This window comes from Oreochromis niloticus, linkage group LG18, assembly GCF_001858045.2.
Source record: "Oreochromis niloticus isolate F11D_XX linkage group LG18, O_niloticus_UMD_NMBU, whole genome shotgun sequence".
Classification (NCBI taxonomy): domain Eukaryota; kingdom Metazoa; phylum Chordata; class Actinopteri; order Cichliformes; family Cichlidae; genus Oreochromis; species Oreochromis niloticus.
The window spans coordinates 16189389-16213892 of record NC_031982.2 but is presented as its reverse complement, the minus strand read 5'-3'; the positions used below and the strand labels follow the sequence as shown (position 1 = coordinate 16213892).

The 24504-nt window shown below is 40.2% G+C and overlaps 2 protein-coding genes across 10 annotated transcripts in view; one reads left to right on the top strand and one right to left on the bottom strand.

Moving 5' to 3' along the window:
- Window positions 1–24504, top strand: part of clcn2a (chloride channel, voltage-sensitive 2a) — a 60189-nt gene that overhangs the window by 17414 nt on the left and 18271 nt on the right. For 7 of the 9 annotated variants that reach the window (XM_025900266.1, XM_025900264.1, XM_025900269.1 and 4 more), the window contains exons 2-10: window positions 5633–5798; window positions 15393–15524; window positions 16119–16247; window positions 16600–16733; window positions 17097–17177; window positions 19555–19578; window positions 20034–20112; window positions 22833–22958; window positions 24399–24483. In XM_025900266.1, coding sequence (XP_025756051.1) covers window positions 5633–5798; window positions 15393–15524; window positions 16119–16247; window positions 16600–16733; window positions 17097–17177; window positions 19555–19578; window positions 20034–20112; window positions 22833–22958; window positions 24399–24483 — 956 coding nt within the window. Of the gene's footprint in view, window positions 1–5269; window positions 5451–5632; window positions 5799–15392; window positions 15525–16118; window positions 16248–16599; window positions 16734–17096; window positions 17178–19554; window positions 19579–20033; window positions 20113–22832; window positions 22959–24398; window positions 24484–24504 lie in introns of those variants that run through there. The other 2 variants (XM_025900267.1, XM_025900262.1) reach the window with 2 other exon arrangements.
- Window positions 2520–5206, bottom strand: LOC100705908 (zona pellucida sperm-binding protein 4). The gene is made up of 8 exons (XM_003438137.5): window positions 4836–5206; window positions 4563–4750; window positions 4295–4392; window positions 3649–3806; window positions 3382–3574; window positions 3157–3304; window positions 2992–3067; window positions 2520–2705 (listed from the first exon to the last, which is right to left on the bottom strand). The coding sequence occupies exons 1-8, from the start codon at window positions 5116–5118 to the stop codon at window positions 2590–2592; spliced, it is 1260 nt and encodes a 419-aa protein (XP_003438185.1). The 5' UTR covers window positions 5119–5206; the 3' UTR covers window positions 2520–2589.

The following is a 24504-nucleotide window of genomic DNA, read 5'->3' as shown; positions in this document are numbered from 1 at the left end:
AGATAACAGCTCATTTAACCCACAGGGTCCCACCTGCTGCTCTCGCCGGGGGCCGTGCTCCAGATGGCCTGTGATTTGTTTCACACAGGCCGAAGTAAGAAGCACTAACAGGCCCTGTTTATACTCCCAGTGGGAGTTTGTCTGATGCTCGCGGCGGATTTGTGTGCAACCATGTGGGTGCATGAAAATTTGTTTGCCACCTTATAAAAGTCAGAGGGAATAGAGTTTCTGAGTGTAGTGATTAACATGGAGATGCTACTTTGCTGGTCAAGATCTTTAGTCTTTGACTGATATGAGTCATTTAATTTAGGAGGTACTAATGTATTTGAATTTTATCTTCTATCTTCTGTGTCTAAGTGCTAAGATTCATACTCTGATGAACACAGCAACTCGGGGTTCAGTATTTTGCCCATGGACACTTTGGTGTGCGGACTGGACCCCCCCCGCCTGGTTTTTGCAGCACATTGTTTCTTTACACTCATGCTTTGTTCTTTTAGAGGTTTCTAGTGCAGGTGTTCAGCACATGCATGAACAAATACTAAATCTTCATCGTCACTGACCAGATCAGAAGCTTTTAGCAGTGGGGTTCCTCTCGCTGATAACAGAGCATCATTGGCACCTCAGCTATGATTCACAGCACTGCTGCTTCCTATCAAAGGACACTGAAGAATCGTAAAAGCCAAAAGAACAATTCATGTGTCACAATCAAGCACCAGCCTCCAGAGCTGAACAAAGTAGCAAATATGGAATTGGCATAACTTGCAGTTCCTCCAGTTAAGTTGCTGAAAAGGATTCACCTTCCCAGTACATTCACCTGTGGCTGATCCCAACAAAAAAAACCAAAACAAATACGAGTTAAATATAAACAATGTGATGTTAGTACAGGTTATACTATTCAAGTGTCTCTCCCCCACAGTTAAGGCTGGAGTAGCAGAAACTTACTCTTTATTATCCGCTCCACTCACCGTTGGAAACGGAGTCATGCGTGCCACTTACACCATCAATGAGTGGAGTCAGGTGGAGCCCCCTGTAGTTTAAAATTGGTCAGCCCTCAGAGGAGCCCTCCCCCTGTCTGTCTGTCTGTAAGGCCTCAATCTTTGGAACATTTTCATAAAGCAGAATTATCTGGAAAAAAAAAAAAATTCCCTGCTAACCAAAACTGAAGTGAAATTGTAGTGTTAAAAAAAAAAACGAAACAAAAAAAGCCCCATAAAACCAGACGGTGTCATAGTCACGAGTCTTTTATATAGACTGTGGTCAGTCGTTGGCTGGAGGTGACATCACACTGCTCTTTCTAAAAGGCAAAAATCACAATCTTACAAGAAATATAGACTGAGTAAAATGTGCATGATGTCATTATTGCATGATTGTAGGACATGCTGAGTTTGATGTGAAGTTGTGTCACAAAACCCGAATAAGAGGTTTTTTTTAAATATTTTTCTTCATTGTACTTTCAAGACTGAACAGAGTTCATCTCGTTTACTAGAAACAGAGATGGAAATGAATTTTCAAAACAATCATACACCCTATATTTTATCAAAATGAAAGCTTTCATTATCTGGAGTTTCTCATTAAGGACAGAAATTGATCATTTACATGAACAGCTCCATTTTCCCCCCAAATAATAGTTTTCATGACAACTGCCCCCCTACCCCCAGCCACCCCTTGTGGTTTTCTAACATTTAGCATTCCACACAGCACCTATTTTTAATCTATCAACCCGACAGCATTTTTAACCAGTGGCAAAACATTTTCCACTCTGTTTATATCCACACAGCAGCTGTTACTGCTCGCCATCCAATGGGCCAATTCCTCTGAGAATTTTGCAGCGGCGCTTAAATGCAGTGCTGCCTGAATATGATACATAGCTGCATCATGTTTTGATGATTTCCAGCAGGTTAGAGGTTAAAAGTAGAGGGAGATGGACATCTGACAGCACGGTTCTCTGTGTGTCAGACTGAACCTATACAGCTGCTCTGCTTTCCTTCTGCACCTCCTGTTTATGCGAGCAGAAAGAGTGGAGGAGTCGTGATGCCCATCTCAATGAGAGGAGGAGGAGGAGTTGAGTGGGACACAAAGGGAGGTGGTGTACAGAGCAGTGGAGGAGAGATGTTGCAAGTTGTAGCATAGAGAAATCTACAGGGACCGTTATCAAAATAAAGTGGAAGCAAAAGAGGAAGCAAGAAGCCAACCAGCAAGTCTTGAGTCTCATCTTAATGAGACATGGTAGGAAAAAAGCAAATCGTATATCAATACTTTGCATCTGATGATGCTAGTCAAGCACATTTCCTGACATGCAGTTTTTCACAACTGAAAGTAAATCTGCTGTGTTATATATTGCATTGAACATTTGAGTATAGATTTTCCAAGCATCTAGTTGTAATGCAATCTCGCTGCCTTGTCAGCAAGAATCAGGAAAACAGGGTGGCACCTTCATCATGTTACTGGCTTGACTTTGCAGAATATCTACCTCAGCAAAAGTTAGTCACCTTCAAGCAGTGATTTGAGACAAAACCCAGTTGTTCAGCATGAGCTTTTAACAAGCTTTTTATTAAAAGTGACAGCCAGAAATGGCATGCCAGTGGAAGGTCATCCTTTCAGTTTAGCGTTCAGTGCTGCTGTGGTCTTAGTCAGGATCACTTCACCACTTGAGACTAGAGCCCTCTGGCTCTGGGAAACTCTCCTTGCTGCAGATACTGCTCTTCCTGCAAGGCAGACATTTTTTTTCTTTAAGTGCTGAAAAGGAAAATCTCACAGAAGTGCATAAGTGAATATGTAAAGCTAAAAATTCTAGATGCCATTTCAGCTCCTCCGGGGGGAAGCCTTTCTACCTTTGAGTGATTTAAGCATGAAAATGCCAATTTCAGTGCGTTCTGCCTTCTTGAAGTGTAAAAGCTCTAGAAAGTTTAGTTAAACTTGCATAAAGCTGAAGATTTCTGGAGTTCTGTAATCTTAAAGAGGTCAGAATGCCAGGCGCTTTAAGATACTCACGCTGCCGATGACAGTACTGCTCACAAGAGTCCATGCTGGTTGGATAGCACACAGCTGTGGTGCAGTGGATGAACACCTTTTTGGAAAAAAAAGAAAAAAAGAAGTACATTTGGTCAAGAAAACAGTTTCTGTGAAGGGACCCTATTTAAGTAAGCTCTGCTGTACCCTGTCTTTCTGTGGATAGAAGTCGTTTGGATCCACAAATGTGAACATCTTTATGACAAAACGTTTGTGGTGGGTCGGGTACTGAAGCCCAGAGGAGCCGTCCACATGAATCACTGTGGTCAGGTATTTGTCATCATGGTAGGGACACCTGCAGCAAAGAAGAATACCACCTTAGCACAAAATACAATTAAGTGTACAAAGTCGTATTAGATTGCTTTTATATACCCGTTAAACAGAAGGTCCCACTGTGGCAGGCTCTCAGGATTTGGGTTGGACGTGGCCCAGCAGTGCTCCAGGTTCAGGATGATGTTTGGGTCAGACCTTGCCAAGATGCGCACCTCAGCATAGACGGGTTCACGTAACACTTTGGTGACTGGGTAGTCTGACGGGGCATAGAAGGAGCTGTACGCTGCCACTTCTGCAAGCAGAGTAATAGTTTTAGTGCAAACAAGTTCATTTCTGTACCGCTTCATAGGGGGTCATGCCACTCACCCTCCACACATCCTTTTGTGTGGCACTGTCCACTTCCCAGTCTGAGCTCCACTCTGAGAGGTCCTGCAGCAGCAACAGGTACAGGAGGAGGAACAGGGTTCACCTCCAAGACGAGAGCCTCTGTGGCTGTGCCAGAGTACCGACACTGGAACAGTAGCCTGTCGGCAGAGCACAACTTTGCGGTATTTAAGCAGTCAAAGGCCCACTTCAGTGTCAGTCACTTTAAGAGTTAAATGATAGAATGAATGGAAATCAAGTACAGGTTAATTGCTTTGTAGTGTGGCACGATATTTGTGCAATAGGATCAATAGGTTCTCTTTCAAGTCCAACGTGTACCCACTGAACTGCTTAAGCTTTTTGGAAAAGATACCTTAAACATGCACTATCAGAAGTGTCTGAACCTTTTAGGGTTGACCGTCATTTTGTTTATAGCACATTTAAACAAAAGCTGACTGGCAGTGCTTTAGAGACAGCACATTTACGCTGCAGCTGCCAAAGGAGAAAAAAAGGTTTACAATACATGAAGCTAAAGGGGGTTTTACATCAAGTTAAATCAAAAATAAATAATCAGTGCTTTTGTGTTGTCATTGTGTTCAGAATTTGCCAATTAATGACTCAATTCACAATTCCCCTTTGACAGACTCACTCAAAATGGCTGTCCCTGGTGATTGAGCCTTTTAGGCCAACTCCTACTTCATATGAAGACGACATGTGGTTTTCATAAACCACAAAACCATCCTCCTCCTGTGGAAAGAGGAAAAAAGACTAGTTTTATGATTCAAGATCTCCCATTTTTCATTAAGGTGCCCATCATCAGTTTTGGTATATTTTGAGGTTTTGGACTATGTTAAAGTGATGAATCAGATCAGGTTGTATTTTCATATCAAAGATGATCTAGATAACCCTCCACCTACCGTAACTGTGGTGCCACATGCTGTCACAGGGAACTGAAAGATGGCGAAGGCAGAGGTGCCATCGACAGGGGTACAGAAGACATCGTCAGTCTCCAGCAGGCCGATTGAGTCCAGTTCTATGGGTGGCAGGGTGGCATCTCTAGCCACAACCACCACAAACTGGCCATCCCTGGTACACTGCACAGTCACTGGGAGACAAGACAATAGATGGGTGAAGGTCTGCTCCATTTCACACGACCAACATGAAAAGAAAGCTCACCAAAGCACAAATACCTGTTTTCCCATAGTAGCACCGTAGCCCATCAAAGCAGCAGTTCATTTTTTCACATTGTTCAGGGGTCAGATCTGGAGTCCCACACCGGATCTTCTGAGCCTCCTCTACCAGGCATTTATCAAGAGGAGCTGCAGTTGGAGGGACATTTGGCTGTTGTTGAGACCACTGAAAAGAATGAGAAGTTTGGGGTTTCTGCAGAGGAATCATCCAGGAATGCTGCGCAGTAACACAACAAACACAAACAACCACAACAACACTGAACAGCAGCTTGAAAGGCTTCATTATGGTGTTAATAACTAACTACACACTGGCCAAATCTACAACAACCACATCTATGGCTGGGATGCAGTCTTTATACGTGATTGATTGTGTGTAGTTCGCTATGAACACCGCCTCTCATTGTTAGTAGTCAATTGTGTGCCAGCCCTGCAGAGTTAATCAGCTGGGAGCTGACAGGTGGAGCTTATTGTCTGCTCATCTGTCTGAAAAGAAGTCATTACACGACTGCTGAGTCAAAGCTGAGTGATTTTTTTTATTTATTTCTAAAGGAGAAATAAAGAGGAAAGCTGTGAATGGAGTTTCTATTTGCAGTCAGTGAATTTTCCAACACCTGGGTCTGTTTACTCAGAGCTTGAACCTTAGCGTGTTTACAGAAGCTGAATGTATTATTGTGACCCAATACAGTATTAATTCTTAAAGTGCAAAACATGCTGTATCACACTGACATTTCCTACACTGGCTTCCTCTGTTACTACCAGTGTAAAAACTCTTTTTTCTTTTCTTTTCATCTATTCAGATGTATGGGCGGTACACCCAGGAGCTGGGTGTGTTTGCCAAGGAGGAGGCGGCGCGCCTACGTGATGGAGGGGTGCGGGACAGCGGTGGAATGAGGAGGAACGCCAGCGTTCGTAGTCGTGCTGATCTTCTGGAATATGAGAAGGACCCCTGTGCAAAGTGCCAGTGTAAGTGACGATCACTTTTCTAACCCCTAACCCACATTTTAATTCATAAACCACATACAGACAAATTTGATTTTTGGTGGGCCAGGCCAGTGAAACAGTTTCTACAAAATGTTTCAGTTTTTCCATTTTCACCTATTCAGTTTATCTAAATGTATCACTAGTTCACAACAGTCACCTCAAGTCACTTTAGATTGTAAGTCAAAGACACAGTTGTAGAGTACTGTGCATAAGTCTTGAGGCAGTCCTCATTTCTTTGTATTTTGTTGGGAAAATGGGAAAAAGGTGCAGCAATTTATTAAAATTTGCAAACGCGCCTGGAAATACAGTATATAAGGCACAAACAAAGTTTGTACACTTCTAACAAGCTTGAAAGTCAATATTTGGTATGACCATCTTTATTCTTCAACATAGCCTGAACTCTCTTAGGCAAGCTTTCTTGTAATATCTTCAAGTAGCCTTCAGGAATAGTTCTCCAGGCTTCTCGAAGGACATTCAAAGCTCTTCTTTGGATGTTGGCTGCCTTTTGTTCCCTTCTCTGTCACAATGATCCCACACTGCTGCCTAAAGATACAATGGTTCTTTTGAAGTTGTCTGCTACGTGTAGATACAACACTTGTTCATCCCTTGAGTTTGGTGCCTTTTTATCCTTGAATGATTCATAGGTCAGTGTTGAGTGGCTTAACAAAACAAAACAAAAATTTCCTCTGAAAATGGTCAGCCACAAGGACTGGAGTGAACAAAACCGCCAATGTCAATATAAGAAGTTTGAAAGACCTTCAGAAAGCCTGGAGAACTATTTAAAAAATGCAAATCATAGAAACATATCGGCATGGTGTAGTGTGGGTAATGTATTTAAAACTGACAATGATTTAGACTTTAGAGTTTGGACAAACACGGTCATCTCATGATCTGCTACAACAATACTTTGTGGTTAAGAATAAAATTCTCTCCTGCTGGACTCTGCAAAACTATTTGTAAGGCTGAATGTTTGATATCCCTCTTCAGACTCAGGCTTGCAAGGAGAAACTGTGCAGGTAGTGCCTGAAGGTCAGACCAATGATTAACTAAAGTGAATCGTGTGTGTGCGCACCCCTAAAACTGTGATTTCAGCTCTCCACTGAGCATTAAGGTCGTGTGAAAGTGACGACTTGCATGTATGGCACAGCAGCTGCAAGAGATGGAGAAAAAGGTACTATAGTTTCCTGATAGTATTCCCGATGGTGTCAGACTTTTACATCCAATAAAAGTTGCTCAGTTTAAGAGTCCCATCATGGCAGTGATCAGGACAAAAAGGCAGAACTGAGGCTGATAAACGTCTTAAAGAGTAATACCCCCACATAACCAACAAGAAAATCATTTGCATTAAAAAACTAGACTTTCCTTACAGAACGGATCATTTACATGTCACAGTAAGATTTTCTAAATAGCTAATTTTAAGTGTTTTTCTGCTCACACCATACTACCTGCATGCGACTTGCATGTTTTATAAACGAGGCCCAAAGAGAAGAATTAAATGTGTCTGATCTGAGCAACGACCTCCAGACACCAAGGACTGTCTCAATGTCAAAGACAGGGACAGCGTCCTCTGCTGGCAGCCAGTGGCCCAGATCGTGTTCGTCAGTGTGTGAGTGTATCTGATTGCTTCACTTTGTGTTTACGCTTGTTTGTGGTAGCAAAATGCTGATCTGAGCCGTCAGATTATTTTATGTCTAGTCTTCCCAGATGACTGCAGATAAAGGAGTGGCACCAGCAGAGAGCTCCACTTGAGACCGATGTACTCTACAGTAATGGAGTGTTTTGTGTATTTCTGTGTGAATGCGTGCATCTTCCAAATGTGGTTTGAATGACTGTGATACTGTCATTTATCAAAGCTATCAGCTCTACAAATGAAATCATCGTATCTTAATCAATCCAGGCGAAACCTTACAGATAAATACGTATCTTAAAGCTGGAGTGTCTGTTGAGCGAGGAAATATTTTAGTGTCTCCTTCGAGTCGAGTCGACCTTCTTTCCAGAGCCTTGTACTACAAAGTGAGTTTAACACAGCCAGGGTATCTTTTTGTTATCTGAATTCACTTACCCTAACACAGGCATTCAGGATAGGCAGCAACACAAAGGTAACGATCTCACTGAGCTAACCCTGGGTTTCCCTGCACATTCACGTGAAAGAGGTGGTGTTGGCAGCATCTGACCATTCACAAGAATGGCTGTGCTTTCAAATGAAGAACTTGAACTATACTATGGGGAAAAATATGACGAGGTTAAACACAGCAACACAGCTCCTGCAGACAAATCAGCAGTGTGAGTTTGCGTGAGAGGAAAAGCACTTTAGAGTAATATCGTATTAAGAGTGTCTGCTTTAAGTGCTTTGGTCAGTAAGGCTGGAAAAGAGCTGCTATATTAATAAAGTGTAGCCTATTTATAGCCAGGAAAGAAAGCCAGTAAAAATGCATAGTGTGCGAGTTAACAGACCTATCAATAACACGGCTCTGTCGTTAAGATAAGGGAGATTGGGAGACTCTGATAGATTATGAGTATTTGATTACATTAATCTTTAAAAGACAGTTTTAGTTTTTATTCTTTTAGCAGCAGCCTCAGTGGTGTTTAACAGCCTGACCGTAAAGAACAAATATAAAAACAGAACTCAAACTTAGGCTAAGTTTACGTGCAAGTTTGAGATGAGGTCAGCCAAACATGTTAATGTTATGATGTCGATATACCCGGTAAGAAGTGATTCACAACTCATAGTATTAAGAATCCAGGGTTAACGTTAAAGTTGCCTGGATAAAAGAAAATCATGCCTCGTAGTACAGAGCTCTGCTGGCACATTTTGGTTGGTAAAACAAGGAAACTGATTTATTCTATTTATTATTTTATTTATTTTTTAATTTTTGTAATTTCTGATTTTATGGAAAAAAATACGTTTCTCCAGCACTTTATACTATAGTAAAGATAATTAAAGATCCTATAATAATAATAATTCTTAAGGTGTGCTTTGCTGCATTTGCATTTATTGCCAACACCATCAGCAGCTGCAGCTGTAGGAGCAGTTTAATAAAACTGTCTGTGCCCACTCTCTATAGTTTGTGTCAAGATTGTTTTGTTCTGCTTAGACTCCAAACTTGGTAAAGTGTGAACATGCAAACAAGGGCCACATTTTTAAATTCAGTTTGACTTTCACTCATATTTGTTTAATATATCATTTTCAGGTAGTATCACAGTTCAAGGCCTCCTTCCTTATAGTCATGTGGAAAAAGGCTTTAAGAAAATAAAGTAAAGTAAACAGCCTCAGATGAACAACAGCACGATATATTACACCATGTCGTTGTTTATTTAACAACAATGAAGGAAAAATGCAGCAGCCATGTGTGGAAAATTAAGTACACCCTTACTACGTCCATAGGAACTGAGGAGGGTAAGTGGCAGCCACGGCCACAACCTATTTTTCAAAGCAGAAGTTTTGACACTTTGCAGATCTGCAGCATTCACATGTGTATCTAACACATCACACATCATAGAGAGATGGCATGGCCTTTGGAAGTATTGAGAAATGGCTCTCTTAAGTGTTCCTTTGAGCGGCTCAAAGATTACGGCTATTAAAATCTGTTTTTCAGACCTTTTTCTGGAGCATAGAGATTCCTCCCAATTCTCTGAATCTTTTCATGATACTGGCACTGTGGTGAAGTGGTCTTAGCTCACAACAAGAACTATCCTGTGTGGACTGCATGTTCTCCTTGTGTCTGCATGGTTTTACTACTGGTGCTCTAGTTTCATCCCACCACCCAAAACATAGATGATGGGCTAATTGGTGATTCTAAACTGGCCATAGATGTGAGGTGGATAGAGGTCTGACTGAATGCATGGTTAAATGTGATCATACTGTCAGCCACTGTGAGTCCACTGTGTACAGAAGATGAAACTGAAGTTCTCCTTATCAGTATAGCTAACTGTTTAGAGTGGCCAGACCCTCCTTATCTTTACCCTTGAAATAAGTAACAATAAGGACTTAATAAGGCAACATGATTGATTATTCCCAGTTTTTGTTGCTTAACCTTTTGAGATTTTCCCCCAAACAGAAGCTTTAGCATCACATACTTTTTCTGTCTTTTGAGTCTTTATTTTATTATTAGTCTTAATTTTTTGTTTCTTTGCTTTATTGATGTCTTTTTTCCTCCATTTTGCAATTTCTGCACTTTTTTGGAAACTGGATTATAAATACTTAAAAGTTCCACTTGCAGTTTACCTGATTGTTTTTCAGAGGGGACACAGATTTATTGAACTCTATTAGGAACTGAAAAAAAAGTTCTGTAAGACAAATAACTGAAAATAAAGTGTTAAAATAAATAATCACTCTCAGGGATGGCTCTCAACAAGGCAATAGGAGGGAAAGGCAGTGTTTGTTTTTACTCGTGCTTGCGTAAGTGAGCCAGCGTGGCTGCTTTCCAGTATCCATCTCTGCCTCTTTGCCCTTGTGACTAGTGATCTGATTAAAGAGCGATAGATTGCACTATAGGTGAAAGCTGCGCTATATCAGCACAGCGTTGCTTGCTGGCTGTAACGGAAGCCATTTAAAACAATCAGTCAGATCAGCAGCCAGCCAGAGTGATTTGTGTGTTCACTGTCTGCCGTGTGCGCTCATAGATCAAGAGGTGTTTGTATTTTTAGACTCATCTTTGGAGAGGCGCTCAGGCTGGCCGGGCACCGCTGCTTTCATTCTTAGGTAATGTGTACTGAGAGAGCCTTCAGATGTGGTGGAAGTGGGAGTTTTAGTGCTTTCCTCTCATGCATCTGTGTGGGAACATCATATCTGTGGGTGATGGACTAGTGTGTGCCTCGGTTCGTATCAGTAGCTGGAGGTTTTTGAACAAGGCAACCTACACATGCAACTAAAGGCTGTGCTGCTGGTTGTGATGGTGAGCTACAAAACATGTACTCCCCTCACTGTGATTATTTTTGCCTCACAGAGTGAAATTTTGGTGCATTTTTGTAGCAGGTATTAATCAGATCTGGGACTGCAGGTTATTCCAAGGTTCAGCCTCAGTGAATAATATCACAGCTAGTGTTTCACTGTACATTCGAGGACTGTAAATCTTTGAAAAGGGCTGTAGGTGAAAGATCTCCTGCATTCTGTGAACGCCACTGAGCCTGCGGATGTGAGTCTGAGCCAAGATGCACATGGAAGTATGTGGTGGTGCAGGTGCCAGACAGTGTGTGTGTGTGTGTGTGTGTGTGTGTGTGTGTGTGTGTGTTGTACTTGTATAGCTGCCTTTATGAGGACCCCTACAAATTTTAAGACCATCAGAGTGGGGACATTTTCGCTGGTCTCAAGTCAAATAAGGGACACTTCATCCTCCAGTTTAAACATATGCATTTTTCCCTGTTGCCTGTAGTGCTGTTTATCCATCTAGATTGCTGTTATGTGAGTTTCCCAGTTTTGCTTCAGTATAATGGAGCTAAACAGGACCTGCCAAAAGAACCCTAAAAAGAGGGTAACCCAGCAAAGCAATATAGATGATTAAATGAAACTACACGTGCCCTCTTAAGATTAGGTTTCATATTAAAAATATTTTTAGATTATGCACTTCGTTGTGATAGTTAAGGTCAGGTTAAGAGGCTAGGGAATGCATTACGTCAGTGAATGTCCTCTTAAAGATTACCAGTTTGTTTGTGAGAAAGAGATTAAAGGGAATACATACAGAGAAGCTCTGAGAATTTCCCCTATTTCTTTTATAAAAGAGTTTCAACTGAACTGTCAAGTAAAATGACACAATCTAGAAAACCATGTCATCTCATATGTTTATCTGCTAAATATTTTCCAGAGGCATGTTTTCTTTATAACTCTGTGTGATGTGTCAGATTGCATGTTTATCCCATGTTCATGTGTAGGTTCTATGCTGGCTGTTTGCCATCCAGCAGGTGGCCTGGCAGCTGGACAGCCTGTCCCATCACGCACACAGTTGTGCCTCATTTCCCTCAGGAGACGCTGCATCCCATTGTGACCCGCTTCCCGGCCTAGAAAGACTGCTGCAAAGTCCTTTCATTTATCATTTTCCTTGTTATGGTTTTTGAATAGCAGCATGCCATTCAAACAAGATTTAACACTAACAGTTCTTTTTTTGAGCCATATCAAAACATTATACAAGCAGCATAACCACAAGATATCTTGATGTGAAATAATAAACATTATCACATTACATGGTGGAGGCAGAGTAATGTGACTCATTGTGAACTCAGTGAACTCACTGTCATGTTCAAGAAAGCAGTTTGAGATCGTCATCAGAAAGCCATCATAAAATGGGTACACTCTGGTCATAATCAGAATACTTTATTAATCCCGGAGGAAATGATGTGGTCACAGTTGCTCCAACACAGTTAGAAAAGTAACTAATTATACTAAATTAAATAATTCAATAAACTACAAGTTACAAAATACGGCAAAAAAGCTCTAAGAAATATAAATAGCTGTGATTATAAATATCCCAGTATATTACACAAAAAATATATAAAGTTGACGTTAAGATGCCCTTCTTATCATATTGACTTTTCTCTGTAAAGAAAGAGATATTAAGGGTCTGCAAATATTGCAGTGCATACTTGTGCTTTAGATGGAGGAATTGTACAGTGAGATGCCACAGGTAGGAATGATTTCCTGTGTCATTCAGTGGTGCATTTGGGTAATATCAGTCTCTCACTTCTTCTGTGACTGGCCAGCACATCATGGAGTGGGTGGAAGGTATTGTCCTCTTGGTAACTGGCCTTGTGGATCTGTTTATAGAGGCCAGTGGGGATAGAGCTAAAGGGATGGACATGGTCAGCAACAATTCTCAACTAGGCTGTGGTGTTTAAACTATGTTCATTTGGTACTGAGAGGTACAAAGTGTGCCAAGAAAACATCCCCCACACCATTAGCTCACTACCATCAGCCTGAATCATTGATACAAAGCAGGATGAGTCTTTCTTGTTGTTTACCCCAAATTCTAAAATCTGAATCGCGCAGCAGAAATCAAGACTTAGACCAGGCGGTGTTTTTTGAATCTTCTGTTGTCCAATTTTTGGTGACTCTATGTCGATTTTAGCCTCAGTTTCCTGTTCTTAGCTGACAGGAGTGGTACCCAGTGTGCTCTTTTGCCGTGTAGTCCATCTGCTTCAAGGTTTGACATGTTTTGCATTCAAAGATGCTCTTCTGAATATCTTGGTTGAAATGAGTGGTTCTTGGAGTTGCTGTTGTCTTCCTACCAGGTCTTTGGCATCAATAAGCCATTTTCACCCAGAGAACTGCTGCTCACTGGATATATTCTCTTTTTGAGCTCATTCTCTATAAACCCCAGAGATGGTTGTGTAAGAAAATCCCAGCAGATCAGCAGTTTCTAAAATACTCAACGTCCAATAACGATGCCATGCTAAAATTGATTTAAATCCCCCTTTTCCCCATTTTGATGCTCAGTTTGACCTTCAGCAGGTTGTTTTTAACTATGTCTGTAAATGCATTGAGTTGCTGCCATGTGATTGGTTTCATTTAAAAAGGATAAATCATTTCATAAGACAGCTCAGTACTTAAGCTTTTAGCAAATGTCAGCCAAATGAACATTTATTTCCAATTAGTCACATAATCAGTGGCAAATAAAAAACTTTTTCCTCTACAACCGTTTCCATTTCCTCTACGAACAAGCTGAACAATTAACAAAAAAAGTGTTTTTGGTTTCTCACTTGGCTGTAACGCTGTCATGAAGTGTGGATCTGGCAAATGTGTTAGTAGCACATTTTTAGCTCCTCTGGGGACCGGCACATCTATGAATGCTCTGGATATTTGTGAATTCCAGGCTTTGGCAGTGTCCGCAGACAAGAGAGGAGAAATGAGTCCAGCAATGCTTCTTTTAGCTGACCTAACCCAGAGTTATAGATTATAATGTAATAGTAGAATTTATAACCATGACCTAGCTTTTTTTGTCTTGATATTGTCATATTTGAACAGAATGAAGATAATGTGATACTCTCATTCTCTCATGTGCAAAAATGATAACATCTATCTGCTCACTGCATCTTTTTATTCTCGTTTCCTTCATTAAAATACACATAAAATCACTCAAATTTTGTCCAGTAGTGACATAAAAAATGTATTCAGTTATTTTATTTAAGACTAGTGTAACACCATGATATCTCATGCTCACTGAATCACTCTTTTACGATTTGAACCCAGTGAATCCTGATATAAATATGCCTGTGCCATCAGTAAAAGAAAACTCCACTGGTAGAAACACCTTTTTGGGCACATAATGTTTCTGAACCTAAACCTGAGCACCTGAAGCAACTCCAAATCAAAACACCGCCCCTACAGGCTTGTACAGCAAGCACTAGTCATGATGGGTGCATCGCTTCATCCAGCTCTCTTCTTACTCTGATTTGACCTTCACTGTGAAACGGGTCAAATCTTGAATCAACAAACCACATGAGCTTTTTCCATTGCTCCAGAGTCCGATCTTTATGTGGCAAATTGAAGCCTTTTTTCCAGATTAGTCTGACTGATAAGTGTTTTTCTTAAGTCTATACAGTTGTTTAATGCCAATCCTTCCAGATCCCTTTGCAGTGTATATGTCGAAATACTCTTACTTTCACATGGAAATACAGTTGTGAGTTCTTTTTTGGTTTTTTAAGACTTTATGTTTACGTGATCTGTTATCAAAATCATTCAAGAGTTTTTCTCCAACCATATTTCTTCTTAAAAGATCATAGTTCGCCACTGTCTTTGGTATAGTTTCAGGAATCTCCTTCGTTGTTTTCATCACTTAATGCTGGCCAATAATTTAGTTACTCACTGTCCCATTAGGGTTAAATAACTTGTTGCCAGCTCAAACATATTAATTAATGCAACCAATGGGTGACTGAGTTTGTAGGACCAAAAGAAATTAAGTTCCTTGAATGCAACTAGTTGTTGTTTGTTTATATTACTGAGTTATTATTTTTCCATATGTACTAGAGTTGAGTGATCACGTGACTTTAACAAATATGACAATTAGTAATTTTTTGTGGGCTAGTTTTTTGTTTAACTAGCTCACAAGAAATTTAGGTTACATTTACCAAAGAGAAGTCATATTTCCTCTTTAAAAGTTGGGCTATGGCAGGCAAGCATAGTCCTAACAAGCTGGTTAGTCTTAGTAACAGTTATCTGTGGGGCAGCCGACAGTTTTCACTCTAAAAATGTCCATCCATCCAGTTTTTACCGCTTGTCTGGTTTTGTGGCCCGAACCTGGTTAGGCATATCTATACAGATATGCTAATATGCCTGTATATGTAGTAGCCATATGTCTATGCCTATTATGTTTAAATGAATGGGTGTATTAATCTTTTATTCATAGCTTTTTTAACTCAACCATTCAACATCATATTACAGTTTTTAATCTTTTTTAAAAGTTTTATTATTTAAGCTTCCTTTTTTCAGCTTATTTATAATTCAGTTTCCTTCTTCTCTCCCTTCTCTTTTCTCCTTGACACTGGTGTTTCTTTGAGTCGCATACAAACAAGTATATCTCTGCAGTCTCATCACATCTGGAATTTCTTTACTTTTGATTCCCTCTCTCTGTGTCTCTGTGCCCTCAGTGTGTGCATCTCGCTGCCAGAAGTTCTTGATCTCACGGGTGGGGGAGGACTGGATCTTCCTCATTCTGCTGGGGCTACTCATGGCTCTGGTCAGCTGGGTGATGGACTATGCCATCGCCTTCTGCCAAGAAGGTAGGAAAGAGATGCATACCAAAAATGAGAGAGAGATCTGTGATGTGAATAGAAACTATACAATATTTGATAAAAATTCCAAAAATGTCGCAATAAATTATAATAAACCAGATTATTTTTCCTGATATTTTTTCCTAAAAGTGTTCAAACAAAACCCAAACTCGTAAAAAAATAAATAAAAAGGTTGACACATCATTAACTTTAACAAAACGCTACTCAGCCATGACTGAGCAAACACGCCCATGCTGATGTTTTCCAGCGCATCCTCTCTGAGCATCAGAACATTTTTTAAAAAGATCTTTTCTTCAGGTACGAGTGAAAAAAATAGATGGCGATATACACAGCTGGCTTAGTTTAGTAGCTTTCTTTTTTTCCTCTGTTTTCTGAAACTGTAAATTTGCTCGTAGGATGAAAGAGGAGCTGCTGAGGGTGAGGAAATCAAAGGCAGAGATTTGGGGTTAGCGCAAAGAGAAGCAGTCGAAGAGAAGAAGAAGAGAAAAGGAGTCAGAAAATTAATTGGGAATAGTTTTTGACTAGTTTAGTTTTGTACTGCATGATACTGAAATGAAGTTCCTTATATATGTGTGTGTGCAGCACAGAAGTGGATGTACGGTGGACTGGACAGTAACTTGCTTCTGCAGTACATTGCCTGGATCAGCTACCCTGTAGTCCTCATTACTTTCTCTGCAGGATTCACACAGATACTTGCACCTCAGGCTGTGGGTAAGACATGCACACAGAATGTGGACATAAACATATGTATTTATATTCATATTCTAATTCATGGTCTTATTTCTGTGTAATGTAATTGGCTCTGTAGTGCTCCATAAGGGCTCCAAGGACATGTGCTGTATGTCTTAGTGATTGCATCTGCAGGAAATCCATTAAATATAGCTCTGATGAGATGTGCATACTAAAACTATATGAATATCAATCAGCTTTTCCCCTTACTGCCTCCTCTTGCTCTTCATTTATTCCCCCACCCCCAACCCACCCCCCTCTGTGTAATTGCTTTCTTTCAACTCATCTTTTCTCTGCACTGCATCATCCCACCTGGCATCTTTTCATTTCTCAGGTTCAGGTATTCCAGAGATGAAGACCATACTCAGGGGGGTGGTCCTGAAGGAGTATCTGACTTTTAAGACCTTTGTTGCCAAAGTGATTGGTCTGACCTGCGCGCTGGGTAGTGGAATGCCTCTGGGGAAGGAGGTAGAGAGTTTATTTTTCCCCTCGCCTTCACCCATTAGAGTCTTCTTGGCTTCACAAATTACAACCAATGAATTAAAGGCTTTTTTGTAGGTCTGGAAGATTTAATAATCTTCTCTCTTCTAGTCTCATTAAAGTCAGAGCTGTCAAAATAAAAGTGTGATTTACTGCTAATAGCAGTTACATTTCCCATCCAGGGTGTAATAAAGCAGTTTGAATCTGCATCTGAGCGTGGTTTAATCGTGCAAAGGTTTTTGAGTAATGCTCTTGATCTTGGATGCAGCATGCTCTGCTTAGTCTTTAAGTGTGCTTTTAGTCGTATCCTAACGTCTTCTAACGTCTGCCTTTCTCTATCCTCTCTCACAGGGACCCTTCGTTCATGTTGCCAGTCTGTGCGCCGCTCTCCTGAGCAAATTTATGGCTGCTGTTTTTGGTGGGATTTACATGGTGAGGATGGAGAACATATTTCAAATTGATATGCAGATGTCCCAGCAGATTGCAGCACAGCACTGTGTTTGAGGGCTTTCCGCTTACTTCTATAAAAAGTGTCATATTATCATCTGTGATGAAATCTAATTTATGAGTTCTCCGATGTCTGCAGCTCAAGTCCACAAATGTTTTCAGTCAGTTTGAGCCTCTGATTTTAATGAAACAGAAAAACTGTTTTTGGCTCTTTACATTATAAAAAAAAAAAAAGCTTGAAAAATTGGTGTGAAAAATTTGAAATGTATTTCTGTCTTCTATTCATCAATTGTCATCACTAGTTGTTAATTTTACCCCTTTTGCGCTCACATTCAGCTGCAGAGTCGCACATGCTGATATTTGTAGTAAGATCCTGTTTAGATGCTAACTTTAGCCTCAATATTGGGGAGTGTTTGTTTCCCCAAGTTTATGAGTGGGCAAAAGTGAAAGAGCCACTGTCTTACATTACTATCAGTAACGCTACAACAACAGATTCATTCTAAAGATAAATGTCACTGGTCTAAACTGTATGAAGGGTCACTAAAGGTCATTGCCGCCAGAGACCAGTCAGTGGCCCCCCTGGCAACCTCCGGTCGCTAGGGAAAAATGTGTATTTCCTGATTGGTCGTCATGTGGTTGCAAGCATTGGCTAGGATACTATCTGTAGCAAAGAGCGTACTACACCAAAACCCTCCTTGTGATTGCTTTGGCCACTAGTTGAATAAAAGTTGCACCTTTTGAAATGTGTTGGATGCAGTGGTGAAGCATGATTTGAAGGCAGGGAGTCTACAGGGTGCTAGTTTAACTAAGTTAAACTTGTCAGTGCATAACGAGAGCTCGATAAGTTCTCACAAGAAGTGGGGACCCCCCCCCCCCCCCCCCCCCCTCACCTTATCACACTGCCACTTTAAGACCAGCAGGGGTTTCAGAGGGACGTAATGAGTTACAAATGAACTTGTTAAATTACACATTAGAAAGTGAAGTAAGGATTCATTCATATTCAGTTTTATTTATATAGTTTTAACTCATAACAACAGCCATATTAAGCCACTTTCAATTGTAAGGGAAAGACTATAAAATATAAGATTGGTTGGGAATGGTGGGAAGGAAGAACTCCCTTATAAGAGGAAGATACCTGCAACAGAATCAGGTTGAGGGAAGGGCAGCAGATGATATTACAAACTATGAAGAACAAAACGCAAGTTAATGATCTTTAGTAGTGGGTTAACATGTACGAGAAGTAAAAAAAAAAGTGGTGGTGGGTTCTTAGTAATACCTGTGCGATGCTTGCTAAATCACTGTGACTTTTACTTTCTACAGTAATTAACTAACACAATAAAACAGACCAATCAGATTTTCATGTATGCTGCATGCATGTTGGAACTTTTTTTGGAAACTTGGACTGCAAATGGGTCTGTTTTTGAAACACTTTGGGTCAACTAGGCTATAAATCAAATGGTAATGACAGTGAACACTAAAAGGTTCAGCCATTTTTCATAGTGCATGTTTGAGGTATATTTTTTCATTTAAAAAAAGAAAAATCATTTATGTAACACAAGTCAGTGGGTTTCATACTTACAAGATGCAACAAAGTACAGCACTGATCCAATACCAAGTCCTGAGAATGAGCCTAAAGCTAAACTGAGCTAAACTACTTTATTATCATTTCCGTGTGTAAACTCAAACCAGCAGACAAAGAGCTTACATGTGAGTGTGTACCACGCTTTACTGAAAGAGTGCTGCTGATATGTGTACATACACCTTAACTCACACAAGTGGGAGGCAAATAAAAGCAAATGTGGAATAAATCATGTAAAGCCTTAAGCCCGTAATTTCATGATTTATCACCTTCCTCCTTATTTGAGTGTAATCATTGTGAAGGGCGAATAACACACGCACATGCAGTTTTTATTTGAAAAATCTTTGACATTTCTTCGACTTTCTGCCGTTCCCCAGGACGGACTCTCACCTCCACTCATGTGAGACTTCACCCTGAGCTTCTGTCTATTTCTACACTGGATACTGTGATGTGCCTCTCCTCCTTGCATCAACAGCCACATCAGCATGGAGGAAGATAGACTGCAGTGATGTGAAGGAAGAAAAACACGTGTCAGCACAGTTAGAACGACTCAAATAGTGCAGGGACCACTAAACCTAATCAGTCTGGGAAAATGTTAATTCAGTTCACAGTAAAATCAGGACTGTGTTTGCTGAAGCTCATTCGCTGCTTGTTTGAGTCTGCTTGCTTTGGATAATAACTTTGGATGTCTTCCAGGAGGAAGATAAAAAAAAAACATAAATTTAAAAAAAAGGTAACCACTACACTCACACGTCTGTCCTCTTTTCACTTTTACTGCTAAAGGAAGAGCCCTTTGAAGGAAGCAAGGTACGAATGCATGACTCGGATAGTTTCTTTATTTCCAATCCCATCAACATTAATCCAAGCTGTCCATTTGAGAGCTGAGACAGATTGATGTCTTTCCATTTGTCTGCGCTGTGTTAGATTCTGTTCAGTGAACCGTCGCAGAGAGGCATCGATCTGTGTTGCTTTTGCTTCGACACAAACATCTCATTTCATGATTTCAACCCTCAATCATGGTTTTTCAGTTATAGCCTCCCATCAAACTCCAATCATATATAAGTAATCTCATCGAATGTGCGCAAACACAGCAGCTTTGCAGTCAAACTGCTGCGTTTGTAAAACAGAACTGGTTCTGGATGTACGTTTGTGGCATTTGCAAATAAGCGTGCACCTCTTGGGATTTGAATGTGTGTGTATTTGCTTGAATGCACTGCTCTGCGTGTATTGGTATGTGCGTGTATCTGACCCTTGTTGGACAGAATGAGTTGAGGAACACGGAGATGCTGTCGGCTGCCTGTGCGGTGGGTGTGGGCTGCTGCTTTGCTGCCCCTATTGGAGGTAAGTCAACACGACTGTAGCCTCTGATTGAACTGGATTTAATTATGTGAGACATTTACAGGAGCTAATTAGATGAAGAGAATATTTACCCCACTAGCAGCCGAAGATGCCAGTCTTAGTCAGTATATTTGTCTAAATCCAAGGTTCTCAAAGTCTGGCTCTCAGTGTAATGGCTGTCCATAGGAAGGAATATTGCTCATTTCATTCATTAACAGCTTACGTCATCCTATGATACAGCAGCACAAAACAAGACCAACTCTTCTCTTCAATTTTAGCACTTTTCTTTTAATGCGTGATGTCAAAATGCATGTTTTTTAGGCTACATGTGAACACGCCATGAGGATAAAATAGTTATTAATACAGTTGTGGTCAGACTTTTACACATACTCATCATGGGTATGACGGTCATGCTAATTTTGGCCTTTTAATGATTTCTTTGAACTGTACTGTTTGAGTGAGTGTAGGCATACACCGTTTCTAACTAAAATCTGCAAACACTCCTCTTCAAATGCTCTTTTCAAGCTTTGCTGGAGTTTTTTCCTCTCCTCCACTCGCTCCTTAATTGGGTGAAGTTGTGCCAGAAACTTTGCTCTATTTGTCATTTTATTAGGAGAATTTAATTGGTAGACTGACACGCTCTGGCCTTCTCCGGGATCCCAATTAAACATATTACACACAACATTTTAAATTAGGTTGTAACCACAAAACAACCAATCTTATACAGCCACATATAGATTAAGATATGTGTAACACCATATTTGGTCCTGAGGGTACACACGTCTTCTTTTAGGCCCTCCACTTTGATTGATTGATTGATTGATTGGCTTAAACCCACATGACTATATGACCCAACCTATTGTTATATGTGTGCCTCTTTGGCTTTATATGTGTATTTGAATGATCACTTTCTTTTTTTCTACTTAATACCGATCCTCTTTAACTGCTGTCGGCAACATATTTATTTTGATAGACCGCCACAGCTCTAACAGTGAAGTTAGCACTGCTGAAGTTTTAACACCTTCAGCTCTTCTGTTCTCACCGTTTTAGCAGACTAAACCTTCCTCATACTGATAAATGAAGTTGGCTTCAAGTTCAAATGTTACATCCACCGTATTCACTGATGGTTAATATACAGTCCCATGTGGAACTACATTAAAACTTAAAAACTGGTTTTCATTCAGAGAAGCAAACTCTGTCATCTGCCAAATGCTCATATGTGCATGAATGTTAATGTTTCCTGTAACCTTTAGATAACCTTTTGAGCATTGTTATCAACTTTTTACTTGATCACCTCTTTAAATTACTTTGAAAGTGATCTAAATGATATTTTATAATACTAATGCACCAAACTATAACATGAAAACAGTGAGGAATTGTTGTACTTAGCGTTAAACCTACAGATAATTCTCAAATTTGTGGTGCTTTTAGTGACTTTGAGCAGCTGAGGAGCTTCTCCTCTGCAGGAGCTGATAGGGATCAAAGTGGGTTAAAAAAGAGTGATTAGATTTATGTCTTTAAATGGATGACGATGTGTCTTAGTGGTCCTGTTTAACTGTTGGCTGCTGATACTTGTGGTGCAGGGGGGATTAGGATTATGTTTTCTCAAGGGTGTAGGTCATAATCATCCACATTAGATCCACGTTAAAATCCTCAGATTAAATTGATTTTCTGTGGATGCTCACATGATGAATCATACTTGGTATCACTCAGTGGTTGTTCTGCATTCGACTGCATCTTACCATCTTCTTCAACAGATGGACTCGCCCACTTATGCAAATGCTAAAATTTCCATTTTTTTTCCTGAGAACTTCAAGTACTTCTCGACCTTTGCTCCAATACTGTTTATTATTAGGGTGAATTTCCCTCTTCTGTTTCATTATCAGTTTTTGTTAGACCTTATTTTCTTCTTTCTTAATTGATATTCGTCATGAGTCGGGTTGTTCAGATGGTTTTAATTGTCGTGTGAATTAACTTCTGTGTTTGAAGTTTGCTTGCTAAATTAAGGTGCCCATTCTTTCACAGCGGTTTGAATAGAGTGACATGTTCTTTAGCATTTTAATCTATGCTTAATGACAATGACAAGACTAATAAAAGCTGTAAAGAGGACCTTAAGTTATAATTATTTTGATCAATGTCTTCTCGTCTGCATCATTTGAGCCATATAGAATGGATGCTTGTGGCCACAAGCGACAAGAGGAACTTGTTTTTGGGGCGTGATTGACACCCTGTCTCATTTATTTAGAACGACTAGACAAACTCATACTGACAACAGTACAGTATGTACTGCACATTCACCGAGACACGATTCATGTAGCTGTGTGGCATTTCCAAAACAAGCAAACAAACAGGTCCTGCGAGTTAGAAATCTTTGTTGGGTTTTTTGCAAAATGCTGAAAATCCATGTGAAAATAACAAAAGATAATAGCCGTGATGATCAGAGCTGAAGTATTTAATTGATTCACTGAGTCACTGAAGCTAAATATGCAGCTACTGTGGCATTTTTATGTTTTTCTAAAATGTTATAGACTACATGAATCATTTAAAGAAGGTCACGATTTTGGGAGATTAACTGATAGTTAAATAATTATAAGGTGAAAGCCTGAGAAAAGCTCTTTGCTAGAATATCTGATATGAAATAAAGTTGAGAAATTGCTGTTTTCTTGGCTGCAGCTCGGCTCTGGGAACGTCTCACTCTCTGTATGTATGGTTGTGCGTTGCAGGGGTGCTGTTCAGTATTGAGGTCACGTCAACATTTTTTGCTGTGAGGAACTACTGGAGGGGCTTCTTCGCTGCCACCTTCAGTGCCTTCATATTCAGAGTGCTTGCTGTCTGGAATCAGGAGGAAGGTAAAGTACAAAACAGAAAATATCTGTTTATCTTCCTGTGAGTTTTTATGACTCTTCTAGTTCTGCTTTAAGAAAAATATCATAATATGCAATTAAACTAGTTAATTTAAACTCACTGACCCTTTCATTAGGTACATCTATTCAACTGCTCGTTAAAACAAATCTAATCAGCCAGTCACGTGGAAGCTACTCAGTGCATTTAGGTATCTAAACATGGTCAAGATGACCTGCTGGAGCATCAGAATGGGGAAGAAAGGGGATTTAAACAGACTCCAGACTGCAACATTCCAGACTCTGGTTCCAGACTGATGCTCAGAGTACTTCAGAAACTGCTGATCTACACAATCCACACAACTATCTCTAGGGTTTACAGAGATTGGTCTGAAAAAGCAAAAATATCTAGTGAGAGGCAGTTCTGTGGGCGAAAATGCCTTGTTGATGTCAAAGGTCAAAGGAGATCGGCCTGAATGCTTCAAGCTGACAGGAAAGCAACAGTAACCCCAACAAACACTTATTACAACCAAGATGTACAGAAGAGCATCTCTGAAATTTACTTCATGTCAGTCATTGAAAGAGTTGTGCTAAAGCAGCAGAAGACCACACCAGGTGCTGCTTTTGTCACCCAAGAACTGGAAACTGAGGCTACGATTTACTTAGGCTCACCGAAACTGGACAATACAGGATTGGATAAATGTTGTCTGGTCTGATCAATCTCAATTTCTGCTGTGACCTTCAAATCATAGGGTTAAAATTCAGCACGGACAACACAGAAGTATGGCTCCATCCTGCCCTGTATCAGTGTTTGAGGCTGGTGGTGGTAGTGTAATGGTGTGGGGGGTATTGTCTTTGCACACTTTAGATAATTTAGTACCAAAAAAGCATCGTTTAAACACCACGGCTGGCCTGAGTATTGTTGCTGATCATTTCCACAACATGTCACAAAACTCAAATCATATTAAACTTATTGTCCCTGAACATGATGCTAAGTTCATTGTACTTAAATGGCCTCCTTTGGGATGTGGTAAAACAGGGGATTCACATCATGATGAGTCAGGATCATCAGGACATGATCAGGATGTCTAGCTGACAAATCCACAGCTACTGTATGATGCTATCATGTCATGTTTCCAGCACCTTGTTAAATCTCTGCCATTAAGAATTAATGCATTTCTGAAGGCCGAAGCGGATCGTTTTCATATAAAAGAGGGAAATTACTTGAAAAGGGAACCTTTCCAATTCAGTTTAACGAGTTACTAGGTGTACCTAATATGGTGGCTACTTTAATGAGACTGTATATAAAATGTAATTCAGTATATGTAAGTAGATCTTTAAGAGGCATGATGAGGTAAGTGGTTGTCTTTAGTTGTTCAGTTTAAAAGCCAGTTTTCATTCGTAACAGATTGCTGTATAGCAGAGTGAGAACAGTCTTCTTTTTCTCAGAGACCATCACTGCTCTCTTTAAGACCCGTTTCCGTCTGGACTTCCCGTTTGACCTTCAGGAGCTGCCAGCCTTTGCCATACTGGGGTGAGTGTGTTTCTCTGGACT

Bases quoted from the DNA above. Each gene is read 5' to 3' on its own strand.
- LOC100705908 (XM_003438137.5), bottom strand. From the start codon at position 5,118: ATGAAGCCTTTCAAGCTGCTGTTCAGTGTTGTTGTGGTTGTTTGTGTT. The intron at 4,751-4,835 runs GTATTTGTGCTT...CTTGTCTCCCAG, and splicing joins GTGCTACTATGGGAAAACAG to TGACTGTGCAGTGTACCAGG. The intron at 3,305-3,381 runs GTATATAAAAGC...TCTTTGCTGCAG, and splicing joins TGGGACCTTCTGTTTAACGG to GTGTCCCTACCATGATGACA.